Raw genomic sequence first — 21,511 nt, 5'->3', positions numbered from 1 at the left:
GAAATGTACTAAAAGTTCTTTCTTTTTACTTTAAGTTTAAACTTACAGCTCACATCTCTTTTTCTTTCTTCCCAACATTCAGGCAAGGCAGTAGAAAAATTTGTACTGTTAAACTTTGCTATTTATTTACAAACCGGAGCACAATGTTTAGCCTGATGCTCCGTACATTGACAGTTTAGGTTGACTGAGAGTGTCAAGTACACACACACACATTTGCATGTCAAGATGTGTCGCTCCAGGCTTGACGTCAATCACAAGGTAACCCATGTGAGACCCATTGTAATCAAACCTGATGAAACACCTCTGAATGTGTACCTGCAGATTTAGATATGTGCAGCTTCGTCATCTCATGTTCCAGAAAAGTTTACTTTTGTTAAACATCATCCAATTTTTAAAAATACACTCAACTCTCAGTTGTACCGATTATCACCATAAAGAACTTTATGTAACGCTGCAGTAAAAATGTATTCACCATTTACTCACTTTCCAAACGTTTTCATGAGTTTCTTTTTTGTCTGTTGAGCAGAGCATAAGCTATTTAGAAGAATGCTCTGAGCTGTTCACTGTTCCTGGAAGTGGTCTCCTGATAATGTGCAGTTTTTTTAAGGGTGTTTTACTGTACTTTACATTTGTCTGCATTTTTGAATAGTAGATATTTGATTGTAGATATTCAGTCTGTTCAGTTTAAAGCAAAAGCTGCTCTTTTGAAATCTCTCTGTCGACCTGTGGTTAAATAAATAAATAAATAAATAAATAAATAAATAAATATTTATTTATTAATTAATTAATTAATTATTTAATGAATTAATGAATAATTCCATTAATAAAAAAATGAATGAATTAATAAATAAATAAACAAATAAATAAATGAATGAATACATTAATAAAAATGAATAAACAAATAAATAAATAAATGAATGAATGAATAAATAAATAAATAAACAAATAAATGAATGAATAAATAAATAAATAAATACATTAATAAAAAATTTATGAATAAATAAATAAACAAATAAGTGAATAAATTAATTAATTAATAAATAAGTAAATGAATAAATGAATGAATGTATGAATACAATAATAAAAAATGAATAAATTAACAAATTAAAAAACAAATTAATGAATTAATAAATGAATGAATGAATGAATAAATACATTTATAAAAATGAATGAATAAATAAATAAACAAAATAAATAAACAAATAAATAACTAAATAAATGAAAAAAATAAATGAATGAATGCATGACTAAATAAATCAATAAATAAATGAATAAATAAATAAATAAATAAACAAACAAATGAATAAAAGAATGAATAAATTACTTAATAAATAAATAAATAAATGAATGAATAAATAAATCAATTATTACATGTAAATCATTGTATAAATAAATTAATTAATTAATTTATTTATAATTGAACAAATGAATAAATAAATTAAATAATATATTTTATTATATATATATATATATATATATATATATATATATATATATATATATATATATATATATATATATATATATATATATATATATATATATATATATATAGCAAAAAAGTTTAGAATATCAAATCTGTTTTAACATTAAACTACAATAATGTGGACGATATATTATCAACTGAATTAACCAACATTTTATTTTAAACTCAAAGCACAAAGCAATTCAACGCATCATTCAGAGAAACCAACACAGGCAGTTCTGCACATTAGCACAGTACACCCAATCCTGTTTATACAGTCCTGTTTTCTGTAGATTTGCAGTGTTGCTATGAGGTGATTGTTAGGTTTCGTCATGCATACTTAATTGTTCCTCGGAGAACAGCTGGAGAAGTGTCAGAAAGTGTCCAGGATCACACGTGTTTCGTCAGGCTGTGACGCCATTAGCGCTGATGTTGGATTACTCCGAAAAAAAAGAAACTGCTCTTGTCTGCTGTAAATAGGATGGAGGTGGGAGACGATTGCTGCAGAAAGACTCCATTGTTTTTTAGCTGACACTGACGTCAGAGGCGCTCTGGAAAAGCAAAAGACATATTTTTGCATGTGATGGCACAGCATTGGTTTTGCGATTCGCTCAATGTGCAAAGCTAATCAGTTATTCCCCGCTTTTTAGACTCGGCCAGCTGCATTGCTTACTGGTCAAATCAGTGTAATAGATACAGTTGAAGTCAGGATTATTAGCCCTCCTGAATTATTATTAGTCCCCCTCTATATTTTCTTTCAACACATTTCTAGTCATAACAGTGTTAATAACTCATCTCTAATAGCTGATGTCTCTTCTCCATGATGACAGCACATAATATTAGACTAGATATTCTTCAAGAGACTAGTGTTCAGCTTACAGTGACATGTAAAGGCTTCACTAGGGTAATTAGGGTAAAGTTAGGGTAATTAGGCAAGTCATTGGATAACAGTGGTTTGTTCTGGAGACAATCCAACACTAATATTGCTGAAGGGGTGAATAATATTGAGCTTAACATGACTTTAACACTATTAAACACTGCTTTTATTCTAGCCCAAATAAAACTAATCAGACTTTCTCCAGAAGAACAAATATTAGAGGAAACACTGTGAACAGTTCCTCAATCTGAGAAACATAATATGGGAAATATTTGAAAAATAAAAATAAATCACAGGAGGGCGAATAATTCAGACTTTTTTTTTTTTGACTGTTCCCATATTTGAGGATTTGCTGAGGAGTATCCAGACACAATCATGTGTGTTATGAGAAATGAAGTAATGCTTACACTAAAGCTGTGATCTGTTGTGCAGTTCCCTGTTTGTCATGGTTTGAGCGGTGAACTGTGTAGATAAAGGTCATGTTGTTTTGTTCATTTCTCAACTTCAGGAATGAATTATTCTGCCATGAAAAGAACCGTCATTAATTCAACAAAGAAACTGATCTTGGATTTATTGGAACTTAGACTTCCATGTATTGCTGTAACATTGCCACTGAAAATATCTCAATACTGTTATATACTAATTTTCCCTGACCATCCATCCATCCATCCATCCATCCATCCATTCATCCATTCATTCATCCATCCATCCATCCATCCATCCATCCATCCATCCATCCATCCATCCATCCATCCATCCATCCATCCATCCATCCATCCATCCATTCATCCATCCATCCATTCATTCATTCATTCATTCATTCATCCATCCATCCATCCATCCATCCATCCATCCATCCATCCATCCATCCATTCATTCATTCATTCATCCATCCATCCATCCATTCATTCATCCATCCATCCATTCATCCATCCATCCATCCATCCATCCATCCATTCAAAGGTCCATCCATCCATTCATCCATCCATCCATCCATCCATCCATTCATTCATTCATTCATCCATCCATCCATCCATCCATCCATTCATCCGTCCATCCATCCATTCATCCGTCCGTTCGTCCGTCCGTCCGTCCATTCATCCATCCATCCATCCGTCCGTCCATCCATCCATCCATCCATCCATCCATTCATCCATCCATCCATCGATCCATCCATCCATCCATCCATTCATCTGTTAAAACCATGATTTTGCCATCCACCATATAGAAATCTGTAATTTGTGTAATTAAAAATTATATTGAATTAAATAAATATATTTACTGAGTAATAAAAATAATATTTACTGATGAAAATGTATCTAAATATTATTTAAAAATGTAATAAAAATTTAAATTGGATAAAAAATTACATTTACTGAATAATAAAACTAACATTTACTGAATAAATTCCAACATGTGCATCAAATATGTGGAAAGTGACAGGTATGTTTGGGAAGACGATGAGGTCCAAACATTTTTATATGTTTTATATGGGAAAGAAGTGAGGATCAGAGACGATTCTAAAAGGATACGACACAACCTGGACTATTTTACGTAATAAATGGAAGAACGTTAAGCAGAAATACGTGACTGAAAAAATTCAATTCAATTCAGCTTTTTTTGTACAGCGCTTTTACAATGGAGATTGTGTCAAAGCAGCTTCACATAAATGGTCATAGTAACTGGATCAGGGTGGTTCAGTTTTTAGTGTTTAAGTTCAGTTCAGTTTAGCTCAGTTCAGTGTGGTTTAAAGTCATTACTGGGAATCCAAACACTGAAGAGCAAATTCATCGATGCGTAGCTCTGCCAATCCTGAACCATGCAGGCCAGAGAGGGAAAAAAAACTTCAAAAAAGAAAACTCTCATTTATTAAAGACAAGAATAGCCTTCTACTAATGCAGCAACTTCCATTTTTCGTTTGATATTTGGCACCGGTTTATCAGGGAGTGATGATTTTGTTCTCTCGGACTCGTTGGATGGAAACCCTGCTCAATTCACAAATGTTTTACAACAGTTTTGCGCATATCTTTGGATGGAAGCATGGCCAGTTTCAACATCAGAGCAGCACAGAAGTGAGAAACACACGTCCTGTGATTGTAATGTTTGTCTTCCTTTGTGCTCAGGTTCAGACTCATCTTGAAAACCCCACCAAGTACCACATCCAGCAGGCTCAGCGGCAGCAGGTGAAGGCGTATCTGTCCACCACTCTGGGAGGAAAGCAGGCGGTGAGTTTGCCGTGTCCTAGCCAGGCATCTGATCACGGGGGAATGCCTCCGGGGCCGGGAAACAGCGCCCCCAACAGTCCCATGGCCTTACTGACCCTCAACCCCAACTGCGAGAAAGAGGTGAGAGTGTTGACACTAGAAATCTATCTCAAAATTATCGTTATCATGATAATAGTATATGCCACACTCCGCTGTAGAGACGCCAGATTAATAAACGGACAAAGAAAATGAGTAAATGAATGAAATATCAGTGTGCAATATTTATTCATTTATTTTGTTTTCAGCTTAGTCCCTTTATTAATCCGGGGTCGCCACAGTGGAATGAACCGCCAACTTATCCAGCACGTTTTTACACAGCGGATGCCCTTCCATCATCATCTTTGGGAAAAGCTCATGCAGCATAACAAGCTGTTTTTAAAGTCTAGCAATCATTGACAATGAATGATAGTGGAAGTCTCGAGCCTAAGGTCTAAGGTCAATAGATCAACAAAATCCAGTCAGCTGAATGAATGATGTGTAAATAGGCAGCAGTATCATAAAGACGTCTCATTATCTGCTCATCATCATCCTGCAGCTTCACTTCAGTGTGAAACAGCTGCTGTAGACTGCGTCATGATCTCACACACACTTACACACACACAGACCGGCAGAAGTGTTAATAGATCCGGCAGAGTTTGAGAGCAGCTCAGAGAAACGCACAGCTCTAGCGCAGGATCTGGAGATGGATTGATGGATGGTGTTTTTGACTGTTGAGTGATGCGTCGCTGACTGATCACTGCTTCTGATTCACAACAGATGGACGATGTCATTGACGACATCATTGGTTTGGAATCAAGTTACAGTGATGACATCATGGGACTGTCGCTGGACCCCGGACTTCAGATGGCAAACACGGTAATGACATTTACGCATTACATTACACTTGTATGTGTGTGTGTGTGTGTGTGTATGTGTGAGTATATATATGCAGCGGGGGAAATAAGTATTGAACACCTCACCTTTTTTCTCAGAAAACATATTATATTTGGTAACAACCAAAGACATCCATATATACAGGGAAAAAGTGTTGAACACATGAAGAAAGGAAGGTGTAGTTGGGCAGTGAAAGTCCAGACAGCAGCTGAAATCTGTCAGTAGTTCTTCAGCAAGCCTCTGCCCTTCCTCAGTGTAAATGAAGATCAGCTGCTTCAGTCCATGATCCAAAACACAGCCGAGGAGACTCTCGGATCAATCAAACAAAAAAGAAAGTAGTGATTTCTAAATTGAGTTTGACTTGTATTTGACAGTCTCTATTGAAGACAGGTCGGGGCTGCAGGCAGGCAGGTCAAGTACCTTTTCATCCACAGCAAAGACTATGTAATGTTCGCAGAATGTGGTTTTGCATTGTCTTCTTGAAATATTCATGGGCATCCTAACAGTCCAAAACAGCTGACGGAGTATACACTAACCTGCGCATTAATGAGACACTAGATGGAGACAAACAGTCAAAAACACGACAGAAACTAAAACAGCTGATGGAGTATACACTAACCTGCACATTATTCAGACACTAGATGGAGACAAACAGAAAACACAACAGAAACTAAAACAGCCGATGGAGTATACACTAACCTGTGCATTATTCAGACACTAGATGGAGACAAACAGTCAAAAACACAACAGAAACTAAAACAGCCGATGGAGTATACACTAACCTGTGCATTATTCAGACACTAGATGGAGACAAACAGTCAAAAACACAACAGAAACTAAAACAGCCGATGGAGTATACACTAACCTGTGCATTATTCAGACACTAGATGCAGACAAACAGTCAAAAACACAACAGAAGCTAAAACAGCTGATGGAGTATACACTAACCTGCGCATTATCCAGACACTAGATGGAGACAAACAGTCAAAAACACAACAGAAGCTAAAACAGCTGATGGAGTATACACTAACCTGGGCATTATTCAGACACTAGATGGAGACAAACAGCAAAACACAACAGAAACTAAAACAGCTGATGGAGTATACACTAACCTGGGCATTATTCAGACACTAGATGGAGACAAACAGCAAAACACAACAGAAACTAAAACAGCTGATGGAGGATACACTAACCTGCGCATTATTCAGACACTAGATGGAGACAAACAGAAAACACAACAGAAACTAAAACAGCTGATGGAGTATACACTAACCTGCACATTATCCAGACACTAGATGAAGACAAACAGTCAAAAACACAACAGAAACTAAAACAGCTGATGGAGTATACACTAACCTGCGCATTATTCAGACACTAGATGGAGACAAACAGTCAAAAACACAACAGAAACTAAAACAGCCGATGGAGTATACACTAACCTGTGCATTATTCAGACACTAGATGGAGACAAACAGTCAAAAACACAACAGAAACTAAAACAGCCGATGGAGTATACACTAACCTGCGCATTATCCAGACACTAGATGGAGACAAACAGTCAAAAACACAACAGAAACTAAAACAGCCGATGGAGTATACACTAACCTGTGCATTATTCAGACACTAGATGGAGACAAACAGTCAAAAACACAACAGAAACTAAAACAGCCGATGGAGTATACACTAACCTGTGCATTATTCAGACACTAGATGCAGACAAACAGTCAAAAACACAACAGAAGCTAAAACAGCTGATGGAGTATACACTAACCTGCGCATTATCCAGACACTAGATGGAGACAAACAGTCAAAAACACAACAGAAGCTAAAACAGCTGATGGAGTATACACTAACCTGGGCATTATTCAGACACTAGATGGAGACAAACAGCAAAACACAACAGAAACTAAAACAGCTGATGGAGTATACACTAACCTGTGCATTATTCATACACTAGATGGAGACAAACAGAAAACACAACAGAAACTAAAACAGCTGATGGAGTATACACTAACCTGCACATTATCCAGACACTAGATGAAGACAAACAGTCAAAAACACAACAGAAACTAAAACAGCTGATGGAGTATACACTAACCTGCGCATTATCCAGACACTAGATGAAGACAAACAGTCAAAAACACAACAGAAACTAAAACAGCTGATGGAGTATACACTAACCTGCACATTATTCAGACACTAGATGGAGACAAACAGTGGTGAAGACAAAAGATTATAAATATGGATGTGAATGTATTCACTGACGGTGATCTGAAGTTCCTGGATGAGCTTGTGTTATTTAGCAGTTGTTATCTTAAAATAACACACCTTGGAATGTCGCAACTGACCAATCAGAATCGGGTATTCCAGACAGCCGTGTAATAATGTTAGTTTAATGTAAATGCTAACATTAATAAACAATAAACAATACATTTGCTAAAGTATTTATCCATTAGTTCATGTTATTTCACTGTGATTACAGTTATATTAACAAGCACAGCATTTGATTTTAATAATGTAGTAAATGCTGAACTGTGATTAATAAACGCTGTGCAAGCATTGTTAATTGTTTATCATTTTAGTAAATACATGAACCACCTGGGCAACGCGGTTGCGCAGTAGGTAGTGCTGTTGCCTCACAGCAAGAAGGTCACTGGTTCAAGCCTCGGCTGGGTCAGTTGGTGTTTCTGTGTGGAGTTTGTATGTTCTCCCTGAGTTTGCGGTGCTCCGGTTTCCCCCACAGTCCAAAGACATGCGATACAGGTGAATTGGGTAGGCTAAATTGTCCGTAGTGTATAAGTGTGAATGAGTGTGTGTGTGGGCGTTTCCCAGAGATGGGTTGCAGCTGGAAGGGTATCCGCTGCATAAAACATATGATGAATACGTTGGCGGTTCATTCTGCTGTGGCGACCCCAGGAACTAAGCCGAAAAGAAAATGAACGAATGAATGAACTGCCTGTTCTGTATTGTGAAATGTTGCCATCTTACCTAATGAATGCAGGTAATGCACATCAAATGAACGATTTCTGATGTAATATTTAATCTGCAAATATTATAACTCATGCATGCATGTTTTTTTCAGGTGTGTTTAAGATCTTAGCATCTATAACTCAGAGTTTTTAATTCAAAATCCCAACATGCTGATGAAACCGTGTAGCTGATTTCCATCTGTTGGTCTGTGTGTGGCAGATCCCGGTGTCTGCGAATCTGCTGGACATGTACAGTAACCCCGGTCTGCCTCCTCCAGGAATCTCCATCAGTAACTCGTGTCCTGCTAACATGACCAGCGTTAAAAGGGAATTCTCTGGTGAGTGTCTTTAGCTAGCAGCGCATGGGTTGGTCAGTGCCAGTCTGCAGCATCTCAGACCACTGAGAAAACTCTCATACACTGCTTCCCAAACCGCTCACTACACACTCATCAGCACAGCATATGTGTGTAGTGTCGTCCCAAAATGGAGCTCTAATGTTTTTTTACTGAGCGGAATTTCAACCCGTTTCGCTGATGATGACGGTTACCAAATTACTGAAATAAATGAGCAAACTACCATTAATACCTGCTATCAGGTACTGCACTCACCATCAGGAGGCGCTATAAACACTCTCGTTGCTTTCGCAATTCTAAATAAATAAACTAATCAGTGCCTGATAGCTCCGCCCCTTCCACTGCGTGAGCAAGGGTACAACTATTGAGTGTGGGAAGTGTCCATCATAACACACTTCATATTACCGATTGAGTAAGTGCATCATCTGGGCACTACTTACTACAAAATGGCCTAGATTAGTGCATAAGTATGCGATTTGGGACACAACTCATGATTTTGATGCTAAAGTCAGGTCTCCTTTTGACATTCTCATCACTGTAAGTCACTTTACTGTAATTACTGTACAACACAACAACACTGAGGCTCATTCCTAATGCATGATTTCATCTGCAGAACCTGAAATATATTTGCTCAGTGTGTTGTGCTGCTCTTCTCTTAAGAAACGTCCTCAAGTGGGCGTACTTGTTTGCAGGCATGTGATACTGGCGACTGTTTCTGTCAAATTTGTGGCTTCTCGTACGTTTCACTGCACTTTTCTTAAGAAACGTCCACAAGATGGCGCTGTTTTATGTTGTTTTGCTCCCCTTTCCTCAAGAAATGTTCACAGGCTGGTGTGTTTTTGTAAAGCAGATGTTTTGGATGCTGTGCGTTTTGACAGCTTCGTTAAAGATGCATGTTAGTTTGTGGATACTCCATATTGCCTCTCTCCAATGCAGTGTTTACTGGTTGTTCAGAAAACAGTTGCATTACACACTGTAATGCCAAAACATTTGTTCATGTGCTGTACAGTGACTCCATCTCCAGCCCTGATGCACATGATGGACAAGCCCAGCTCCTGCAGCAAGTTCGAGAGCTACCAGAGGCCTGAAGGCTTCCCTGTGGGTACGTGAGAAACTGTTTACTGCTTTAAATGAGTGTGTTGTATTTGAGGAAATTGTCATTTATTCCAGTGATCCAAAGCTGAATTTTCAGTATCATTATAATCCTTCAGAAAGCATTATAATATGAATTCTGTCTAATTATTATCAATGTTGAAATCAGTAATCAATGATTTTCTGGATTCTTCAATGGATGGAAAACATCTCTCTCTTTCTGTGGCATCATGTCTGAAACTTCTGTATAGATCATTCTGAGGGATGTAAAGAAAAACAGTGCTCCTAACCTATTTCCCATTTTTAATTTCTACAGAGTACACAAAGAGCCACATATTGATAAACAATGCCACGATAGCTGTATTAATATTACAGTTATTGAATTGCCTCTTGTTACCGTTATGAAATTGTTTGATATCTAACAGGAAATGTTCATGGGCAAGTGACACATTGATGTATGTGTATATGTTTACACACATCTGTACAGATATCTTTATGAGGACTTGTTCTTTTATTAGCAATGCTTTTCTACTGTACAAACTGTATATTCTATAGCAAACCCTACCCTTAAACCCAACCCAGCATTCTCAAAAAACTTCATGCTGTGTGAGCCGTTTATCTCATGTGGACCAGACAAAAGTCTCCAAATTAACAAACTTAAGGAATTACAAACAACACACACACACACACACACACACACACACACACACACACACACACACACACACACACACAAAGGGTAAATGATCTGAATCAGATTACAGAGACGCAGAGCACAGATAAAAGATTGACATTTTATTTCTTCGCTGAACATCTGGTGCAAGGTGTACTGTAGATTAAATAAGGGAAAACGCTGAATAAATTCAAGATGTCTGTTGCATCATTGGATGCCTTAATGTTGGGAAGAAAACTTTTAACACTGCTCTGCATGAGTTAAGAAAATGTGGCGACAGAACTGAAGCTAATTACATTGGATAATTAAATTGGATTTCAAGTAATCGTTTGTTTTCTCACTCTTCTTTGTCTGTTTTAGAGGTAGAAGTTCGGGCTCTCGCAAAGGAACGGCAAAAAAAGGACAACCACAACTTAAGTGAGTTACTTTTTTTGTTTTACAAGTGGTGGGAATCTTTATAGGGACTTCACCATCCAGTCCTGCTCTGATTCTGGGAGTCATGGTCTGATTCCAGAATGATTTGTCTTCTGCTCTGTCTTCTGCACTCTCTATATTTTATTAACGAAGTTAAGCAATATCTATATGCTTTAAAGGGTTATCGAAGTCATTTTCAACTGATTTTAAAAAGTTTATGAATAAAAGTTTTGCAACACATCAATCTAAATTTTTTATATTGTATTAAATTTGTTTTATTTTTTCTGACTTGACACGGTACATACAGTTGAAGTCTTTGAATTATTTGAATTATTTGCCCCCTTTCGATTTTTTTTTCTTTTTTTAATATTTCCCAAATGATGTTTAACAGAGCAAGGAAATGTTCACAGTATGTCTGATAATATTTGTTCTTCTGGAGAAAGTCTGATTTGTTTTATTTCGGCTAGAATAAAAGCAGTTTTACATTTTTTTAAAAACATTTTGAGACAAAATTATTAGTCCCTTTAAGCTATTTTTTTTTTCGATAGTCTACAGCAAAACCACTGTTATAGAATAACTTGCCTAATTACCCTAACCTGCCTAGTTACCCTAATTAACCGAGTTAAGCCTTTAAATGTCACTTTAAGCTGTATAGAAGTGTCTTAAAAATATCAAATAAAATATTATTTACTGTCTTCATAGCAAAGATAAAATAAATCAGTAATAGAAATAGGTTTTTAAAACTATTATGCTTAGAAATGTGCTGAAACAATCTTCCCTCCATTAAACAGAAATATAAAGAATAAACAGGGGCGCTAATAATTCAGGGGGGCTAATAATTCTGACTTCAACTGTACATTGACGTGCCTGTGAATTCTTCTTATTATTTTTCTGTTTGTAGCTTGTGCTCATGCCTCTACAATCCGATTTAATTACAGAATCGATTCTGTAAAAAGAAATTTTAATAAATCAATGCATCGCAATTCTTAAAAAAAAAGATGAATCTTTCTCTCATAATTCTGAATCAATTCTTAAAAGCTCTGAATCATTCGAAATGCATCGATTTCTTTCTTCCACCTCTAGTTTTTACATAACAGTTTATAAAATCAATCAAAAATGATAATATTGTCTGCACCCCATAGACATTTCTGTTTAGACTGAATACTGTCAATGTGATTTTGCCTAATTTTGGATAACGCTTTAAAATAGTGGCCTATTAGATAATGTATTTACTAATGAACAAACTATTATTAATACAATTATTGTATTCATTCATCTTTGTTAGCATTAGTTATTGCTATTTAGCTCATGTTAAGTCACTGTGCATCACTTTTCTAAGGGATTTAAACACAGTTGTGTGTCAGCAGTGTGTGAATATCTCCAGCCTCTAATGGTCAACATTAATTAACTCTACTTTTTTATAATCAGACTTGATGAAAACAGCCTGCAGAAACACTTTGATTGACATTCTCCCTTTGGACGCGTCATCAGGATGAAAGCACCGCCCACTAGTGACCATCTCTCTCATTAGCATAAACAGCAGCCCTGAGTGAGAAGCAGCCGTCTGTCGTTAGAGTTTTGAATCTGCCACAGGCGTCTATAGCTCCGCCCTCTTCTGAAAAGAGCACAATCTCATTTGCATTTAAAGCGACAGTTACCAAAACACCACAATCAAGCCTGAAAGGGTCAGAGAGCTAGAGAACATTATTAGTGTGCTATTTTCAGCTCAAAGCCAAACAAACACACTCTAGAGACTTCACAGATGTATTTCACATCTTTTTAAAACAGCATAATAGGTCCCCTTTAACTAATGTTAACAAGCACAACTGTTGTTTTTAACTATGCTGTACCAGATTATTCATTGTTAGTAAATACAAGAAGTGCAGTGTTCCTGAAATGTGTAACTCTGAGTGTGTAATGTTACCTACGTTTCATCTATTTCAGTCGAGAGGCGACGGAGATTCAACATTAATGATCGAATCAAAGAACTGGGCACTCTGATTCCCAAATCAAACGACCCGTAAGCACAGTATTTTGTCGGATTAGCACACGAAGCAGAGATAAATACATGCTGTTATAGCTTCAGATGCGCTGTGGTCAGCTGAGGTGCGTGTGTGTGCTCTCCTCAGGGACATGCGCTGGAACAAGGGCACGATTCTGAAGGCGTCGGTGGATTACATCAGGAAACTGCAGCGAGAGCAGCACCGCACTAAAGAGCTGGAGAACCGGCAGAAGAAGCTGGAGCACACAAACCGCAACCTCTTGCTCAGGATACAGGTCAGGGCAACAATACACACTTCTCATGGCTTGGGTTTTGGTTTTAGGGTGACAGTTTTCCTACAGTTATGAATATAAAATGCACTGTCGAAGAAAAATAATGTTCACGCAAATTACAATACAAAATGAATACAATACCGGACAGATAATACTAAAATAAACAGTGCTTTTCAGGTTTTACATGTATTAACAGTACATAAACTGATAATACAATCAAATAACACTGTATACTGTATATAATCTTCCTTGTATAAAAGAAATAACAGTTAATCATTGAGCTACGGTAGCCTATATGGCCATTCAGTCAAGTGATTTCATTATCTTGAAGTTAGCTTGAAAGCGAAATGAAGCACTCAGTCAAGTGTCCCTTATTTTGTGCATTGGATTGCACTTTAATTAAAATACATTAAACAAACTCGATTAATGTAACCATTTAGCAGAAAACGACGTGTTTTACTATAGATTTTAGACCTAGGGCGCAGCCTTCTTGGAATGTCGCTGTGTCTGACGTAACGGGGTTGGTTGAGTTCCCTCAGCTGAACAGATACAGTGGAAGTAAAGGAGACTGTAAAGCCTATTTTAACCCAATGCGTGAAGGTGTGGACATGGAGCTGCTGCAAAGACAAGCATCAGATGTGTGTCTAATATAAAAGTATACATTTATCTATTTTATTTTTATTCTTTTCCCTTTTAATTACCCATCATTTGATGCGCTTTGCTCCACTCAATGTATTATGCTGCTTGACAGCCTGTCTGGGTTTCACCAATGATTGTAACAGAGTGAACACAGAGACTGGACAGCCCTAATTTAACCCAATGCATGAAGTTTTGGACGAGCATCACAGAGTTGCCTGCTCTGATGAGTCTCCATTTCTGCTGACACATTCGGATGCTCGGGTCAGAGTTTGGCCTCAACAACATGAAAGCATGGATCATCCTGCCTTGTATCAGCGGTTCAGGCTGGTGGTGGTGGTGTAATGGTGTGGGGGAGATTTTCTTTGGGTCCATTAGTACCAATTGAGCATCAACGCCACAGCCTACCTGAGTATTGCTGCTGACCATGTCCATCCCTTTATGAGCACAGTGTCTCCATCTTCTGATGGCTACTTCCAGCAGGATAACGCAGCATGTCATAAAGCTCAATCATCTCAGACTGCTGAACATGACGATGAGTTCACTGTACTCAAATGGCCTCCACAGTCACCAGAGCTCAATCCAATAGAGCAGCTTTGGGATGTGGTGGAGATTGGCATCATGGATGTGCAGCCGACAAATCTGCAGCAACTGTGTGATGCTATCATGTCAACATGGAGCAAAATCTCTGAGGAATATTTCCAGTAGCTTGTTGAATCTACGACATGAAGAGAATTAAGGCAGTTCTGAAGGCAAAAGGGGTCCAACCATGTACTAGTAAGGTGTACCTAATAAACTGGCATATTCATTGCCATACTAAATCTCTCCGAGAGTTGTCATGATAGAAATAAGATGTTTTTACTTACTTACAATTTAACAGTAAAAATGAGAAATGTTAAATGTTAAGACAGCACAGTTTTATAGTCTGATGGCTTTGTAATCAATAAATGTGATTATAATGGAAGTCAATGGGGCAAAAACAGCCCACAACATAATGAAAGGGGAGTCAATTTGCCCAGAGTGTATCATTGATTTACGCTTTCAAAACATTTTCCCAAAATATGTGTTAAAATAAGATTTGTCATTGCATTTACTGAGAAAGTTGTGACGAAATTAAGACTCAAAATCAGCTCAAAGTGGATGAAAACGACCCAAAAGCACACAAAGATTCAGAAGTTCTGTAAGAGCTTGTTTCTCAGTGTATGTGTGTTGTTGTGTGTGCAGGAGCTGGAGATTCAGGCTCGAGCTCACGGTCTGGCCATGGCTTCATCAGCTCTGTGTGCATCAGAACTCGCGGCGCGGGCCATCAAACAGGAGCCACTACTGGGCGACTGCAGTCAGGATATGTACTCAAGCACCCATGCGCACCCGTCCTGCGCCGACATGAGCCGCTCAAGCACCCTGGACCTGAACAACGGCACTATCAGCTTCAGCGACACACACCTTTCAGACACACACGCCGCCAAACTGGACGACATCCTGATGGACGAAACACTGACGTCTGGAGCCACAAATGAGTCTCTTATCTCCGCCGGCTCCAACGAAAGCACGCACAAAGACAGCATGAACATGGAGGAGAACCAGCATGCTTGTTAGTGCCAACGGGGACAAAAAGGTGATAAAGAGGAAGCTGTTTTATTAAGTGCAAAGTAACATGGACCCTTTTCAGATTAGCGTGTTTCTCAGTGTTGAAGTGGTCATAGTTAACTCAGAGTGAATAGGAGAGGACAACACACTTTTAATGCTGTGTTCACACCAGACGCGGAACGCGCGGATAAATTGCGATATTCGCGCGTAAATAGCCACGTGAACATTTGAGTCTACTCGATTCATTCGCGCGTGAAACCCTGCTTCATTCGCACGTCTCAAATTCACTTCAGAACAGACGTGAATTCGCGTGATGGGCGGGGCTTCTGTCTGCCCAGTGACTGTAACTTCGTAGCTAAAATGCTAACATGGATTTTATGAAGAAAATAACAGTGTTTATGTGCTTTATGAAGGCTGAAAAACAGCATCGATACGTTTAGGGTCGTGTCTGAGTCCACTAGATTCTTCAGAGGTGCATCCAGCTCTGTGAGCTCATCAACTAATCCTGAAACTGAACCTGGATGATGGAGGCTTTCAGCGGTGCCTCTGACTGAGCCAAGCCCAGTCTGATGACTTGTTGTCGGTGTCGGCTGGAGGATTTCCCCCTGGACACCATCAACAGGTTCTACGTCACAATCACGCCCCCACAAAAGCAAGCTTCTGATTGGTTAACGCGGCGCGAATGTCCGCTGAAGTTCAGATTTTCTCCAGCGATTCGCACGAATCGCATATTAAGCGAATCAAATGCGCAAAACGCTCAATTCGCACCGCGTGTATCGCGCCGCAGGATGTCTATTCGCGCGTTTGCATTGACTTAACATGTAAATCACTCAAGCGTTTCGCGTCTGGTGTGAACGCAGCATTACAATTCTATTAGCTGAAATAATGAGGGAAAAACTCCAGGATGGTGTTATCCAGACTTTCAGAAAGAGGAAAACAATAGTGTGAGACTGATAACGGCAGCCGGAAGAGAGAATCATGTCAGATTTACTGTCCCACCTCCATACACGCTGCATTAGGAAGGCTTCACATAAGCGGTAATTCGTCATTTTTTAAATTGATGCAAAGGTAATACAATACATTCATAAATATATATAAACCTACAAAGATGTTTTCAAATCATACATTTTTAAAAATCGTGAGTTGCTGATTAATGCGTCTTGTGAAAAGGGTCCGTTATTTTATGTTTACACTCGTTTTTTTTTACTGTTTTTAACCTGTCCACCCAAATTGTGTCCTAATAATTGAGATGCGTGCATAATATCAAATAATCAAGGTCAGTATCCGATAGACAAAAAAAAAGTGTCTTTAGAGTATAATCTAATCATCTTTGGGGTCATTAAAAAGTGCACTTGAATGGTGATTCTTTCGCTTGTACAGTAGCACGTCTGCGCACAGTTTAGACGAATATTTTGCTTTTTTATATTCATATATGTACATAGCTTTATATATCTCCTTGTAAAAAGGAACGCCTAAAGCATTACGCTTCCCATGAACATATTAATCAACAGCTAATATCTCAATGCATTTAGTAAACGCAAACCTCTGGAATATAAAGAGCAGCAATAGTTCAAATGTGAAAGAAATTTCAGTATTTACTCTCGTGTTGTTCTAAACTTTATTGAAAAATCATGTCAATGACATATAACATTAGCCAGTTCATCAAAGATGATGTCACAAAAAAATCCCAGTGATAATGGATTTAATTGTCACACGGGGTGCCAGTGTTAACGCTTCCCATTCACTTTGAATAGATGACATCAGGCATTGCCGAACTGCATTGCTCATCCGTCGGTGCCGCTTCAGAGGTGTTGCTTGCTGCAGAAGTTGGGACTAGCTCAACTTTTTAAGCACCGACGGAAGTGTCAGCCAATCAGATCGCTGTATGCAAATACACCAGCTCAGACAGTGGCCTATTGCTGACTGAATTTCATTGGCTGACGCTGCTATGACGATCGCGTCAGCCCCAACTTCAGACACGCCTTCAGTCAAGCGTTGACGCTGAAGCCTCCTGTGTATGGGGCGTTAAAGCGGCTGTATGTACATTTTTGACTCTTCTTAAGCATAACAATACCATCATATATTTGCAGATGTTTCAGAAACATGCTCAGTGGACATATTCGTTCATCTGAAAAACAATGCTGAAGTCAGTTGTTCTGCTTTGAGAGTATCTTTGTTTTGGTCTCTATAAGCAGCCCACTGCCAGTTCAGCCAATTATATTTCAGCACTCCAGGTTGCCTTTGCGGAAAACATGCGTATTTCATTTCAATCCTCTATATATGTAAATGTGACCTCAGCAGCAACCCCCGAAATGAGTCGCAGATTTGTAAAGATTTGTCTACTTGGTGGTGTTTCTTGCAACTATTACAATATTACATGAACATTAGTTGATCAGATTTCAACATTAGTTTGGAGTCATCATCATTTTTGGAGTGGCAGTGTAAAAAAACCCGCTACATATTTTATATTTGGGCCGCAATGCCTAGTTCAACCACTAGGTGTCAATAACACATACTGCACCTTTAAGAGCATTCTCAATGTGCAATATTACGAACACTCATTATTTGCCAAACTTTGATGTGCGAAAACACATTCTATGTGTTAATTGCTGATTAATTTCCGAAATAAATTTATTTAATAAATTTAACCCAATAATCGGCATCGAATTAGCAATCAAGAAATGTCTATATAAAGCACCTATACTTATACAGACTTACTGTACAACATGGCACTACCAAAACATTTAGTTATGATTGCGTGAATACAGTTGGGGCAACACGGTGGCTAAGGTAGCCTCACAGCAAGAAGGTTGCTAGTTCGAGTCCCAGCTGGGTCAGTTGGCTTTTTTGTGTGGAGTTTGCATGTTCTCCCCGTGTTGGCGTGGGTTTCCTCCGGGTGCTCCGGTTTCCCCCACAGTCCAAACACATGCACTATAGGTGAATTGGGTAAGCTAAATTGTCCATAGTGTATGAGTGTGTATGGTTGTTTCCCAATACTGGGTTGCAGCTGGAAAGGCATCCACTACATAAAACATATGCTGGACAAGTTGGCGGTTCACATCGCTGTGGAGACCCCTGATGAATAAAGGGACTAAGCTGAAGGAAGATGATTGACTGAATGATGAACACAGGGTGTAATCTGCAGATTGTCCTGTTCTGTAGGCGTTCTCATAGCTTTACGTTAGTAATTTTTAAACTGCATTTGATTTTCAAGTGCTACTTGGATTACAATGCTTTTGCAGGACAGAACGCAACATTAAGATCCTATGATCATTTATACGTTTTATTTAAAGGCCATTCACAGTCGGGCCCAGGTTTCTAACAATATGAGAGTAAATACAAGATTGTTTTCATTTACCACGCTGCTTTTCTTTCTTAGAGTTTAAGTCTTGTTTCTAGTCCACATATCTAAAAAATCAGCAACACAGTGGCGCAGTAGGTAGTGCTGTCGCCTCACAGCAAGAAAGTCGCTGGTTCGAGTCTCAGCTGGCTCAGTTGGTGTTTCTGAGTTTGCATGTTCTCCCTGCGTTTGCGTGGGTTTCCTCCGGGTGCTCCGGTTTCCCCCACAGTCCAAACACATGCGGTACAGGTGAATTGTCCATAGTGTATGGGTGTGAATGAGTGTGTGTGGATGTTTCCCAGAGATGGGTTGCAGCTGGAAGGGCAGTCGCTGCGTGAAACATGTGCTGGATAAGTTGGCGGTTCATTCCGCTGTGGCGGTCCTGGATTAAAAAAGTGACTAAAACGGAAACTGAATGAATGAATATCTAAAAAATCAAGCTCAAGAAGCATTTTCTAGACAAGCTAAATATATTGGCTGCGTCCGAAACCGCCTACTACTCAGTAGGTACTGCATTTGAATTTAAACGTACTACTCAGCCGTTAGAAAAGTGCGTTCTATACAGTATGAATGTGAAAAGTATGAATGGAATTCAGACGTACTACATTCGCCATTTTGTCATGGTCACGTGACCTACCAGCGTCAGTTGCGTCGATCACTTCCATTCATGAATTCTCTCACGGGGCATCATGGGATAGCACAGCGTGCATGGAATGCGCACTTCAGAATCTCGCCCGGAAGTCATCCGGGTACTTCTCGCATACTGATTTTCGAATTCTATGAATTCAGACATACTAATCGGCTCGCATTCTGATTTTAGCGTACTATATAGTATGGAAGAATGCGGTTTCGGACGCAGCCATTGTCTTGTTTTAAGTAAATAATAGCATACTATTAAGCAAAACAATCTTGTTTTGACATTGATTATTCTGCTTACCTCACTGGCAGATTATTTTGCTTGTTTAAGGAAAATCTCACTTCGTTTGGACTCATTATTTTTAAAAACGACAATATTTTTAGCTTGTCTATAAAACAGTTTAAGAATCTGTAGAAGTTTGGACTAAAAACAAGACAAAATCTCTAAGTAAAGAAAGAATTTAGCACAACTAATTTAATCATAACTCATTTGTAAATATTGCAAAATCTGTTGAGAGTCTGACATCGCTGAATCTTTATGCAACTTTTAATCAAATCAAATCTTCCAGATGAAAAGCGCACAGAAACTGAAGAGCTCTGGATGAAGTATGTTTGCTATAGGGGCATCTGCCCTTAAATCATGTTTTATTTTCAATTACTAACCGAAGGCAGTATTCCTTTATTTATGTTTGAAGGAGGTCTTATCCATATGACCGAATGTGCAAAGCAATAAGCAATATTTATCAGAGACAAACCTTGCAGACAGAACCGTTCTCGAGGTCAAATGCCGTGCCTACAGTATACGATTATGCAAGCGCTCCTCACCTCATATGCATTTCTCACCCAGCGGATGTGTTTTCACACAGCGCACAGCACGAACTAATCCATAAGAATGTGAAATAACTTCTTAACACATCTTTAATGACTAAAGGAATAACGTGTCAATCTTCAGACTCCAGTGTATTACCCTTAAAACACATTTATAATTAGCATTTCCACATGTTTAGGAGATTAAGGAGAAAGATCTGGGATTTTTATTTATGTTTTATATTAGCGAAGACACTGGAAGAACGGTCATACCTTGAACATTTTAATACATATTTTACATTTTATTCTAACACTTGTGTTTTTTTATTAATAATAATTCCTACATGGTGTGTTTCTAATGATAATAATAATAATAATAAGCTGTTACTGTGTATTTCTACTGATGTTTGCCTTGACGTAGCATCCAGTTTGTGCCACTATTATGATCACGTAGGTACTATATTAAGTGTTGTTTGATAGAACTATGCAAAGGTAACGTTCAGATGTGTTGATGGGAAGATGTTAGTTTAGCTGTCTTAGTCAGATCACTGTCAAGTGCCTTACATTACAAACATGGTACTTCAAGCAATAGTTCGACGGAAATATGTGTCAGATATTTCCTTGTATTCGTGTTGATCCAAACCTGCAGATTATTTTTCTATCATGTCACACAATATTATGTTCACAATATGAGTTCTGTACAACTGAATGGAGACTGATGTTTACTTATACACATACAGTTGAAAAATTATTCTATCTTCTGTGAAATTTACATATTTTCCCAATATTTCCCAAGTGATGTTTCTCAGATTGAGGAGTTGTTCACAGTGTTTCCTCTAATATTTGTTCTTCTGGAGAAAGTCTTATTAGTTTTAATCGGGCTAGAATAAAAGCAGTGTTAAAGTCATGTTAAGCTCAATATTATTCGCCCCTTCAGCAATATTAGTGTTGGATTGTCTCCAGTACAAACCACTGTTATACAATGACTTGCCTAATTACCCTAACTTTACCCTAATTACCCTAGTGAAGCCTTTACATGTCACTGTAAGCTGAACACTAGTGTCTTGAAGAACATCTAGTCTAATATTATGTGCTGTCATCATGATGAAGAGGAAATATATTAAAAATTTAGTGCTGAAAAAAATCTGTTAAACAGCATTTGGGAAATATTTGGAAAATAATACAAATGTCTGAATAACTTTACCTTTAACTGTATATAGTGTACATAAAAACTCACTTTTTTAAACTGTT

General features: G+C 38.1%; 1 protein-coding gene across 2 annotated transcripts in view; it reads left to right on the top strand.

Annotated features, from left to right (window-relative positions):
* mitfb (melanocyte inducing transcription factor b) overlaps window positions 1-21,511 on the top strand; it is a 62,726-nt gene that overhangs the window by 37,596 nt on the left and 3,619 nt on the right. The window contains exons 3-10 of one of the 2 annotated variants that reach the window (XR_015522587.1): window positions 4,466-4,687; window positions 5,363-5,461; window positions 8,669-8,786; window positions 9,811-9,903; window positions 10,927-10,983; window positions 12,925-13,000; window positions 13,110-13,257; window positions 15,115-19,196. Coding sequence is in view for 1 of the 2 variants with exons in the window: in NM_131847.2 (NP_571922.2) it covers window positions 4,466-4,687; window positions 5,363-5,461; window positions 8,669-8,786; window positions 9,811-9,903; window positions 10,927-10,983; window positions 12,925-13,000; window positions 13,110-13,257; window positions 15,115-15,486 (1,185 nt within the window). In the remaining variant the exon portion in view is untranslated. 2 annotated transcript variants of the gene reach the window in all.

The sequence above is a fragment of the Danio rerio genome, chromosome 23 (assembly GCF_052040795.2).
Source record: "Danio rerio strain M-AB ecotype USA chromosome 23, GRCz13ab, whole genome shotgun sequence".
NCBI lineage: Eukaryota > Metazoa > Chordata > Actinopteri > Cypriniformes > Danionidae > Danio > Danio rerio.
This window is presented reverse-complemented; position numbering and strand designations above follow the sequence as displayed.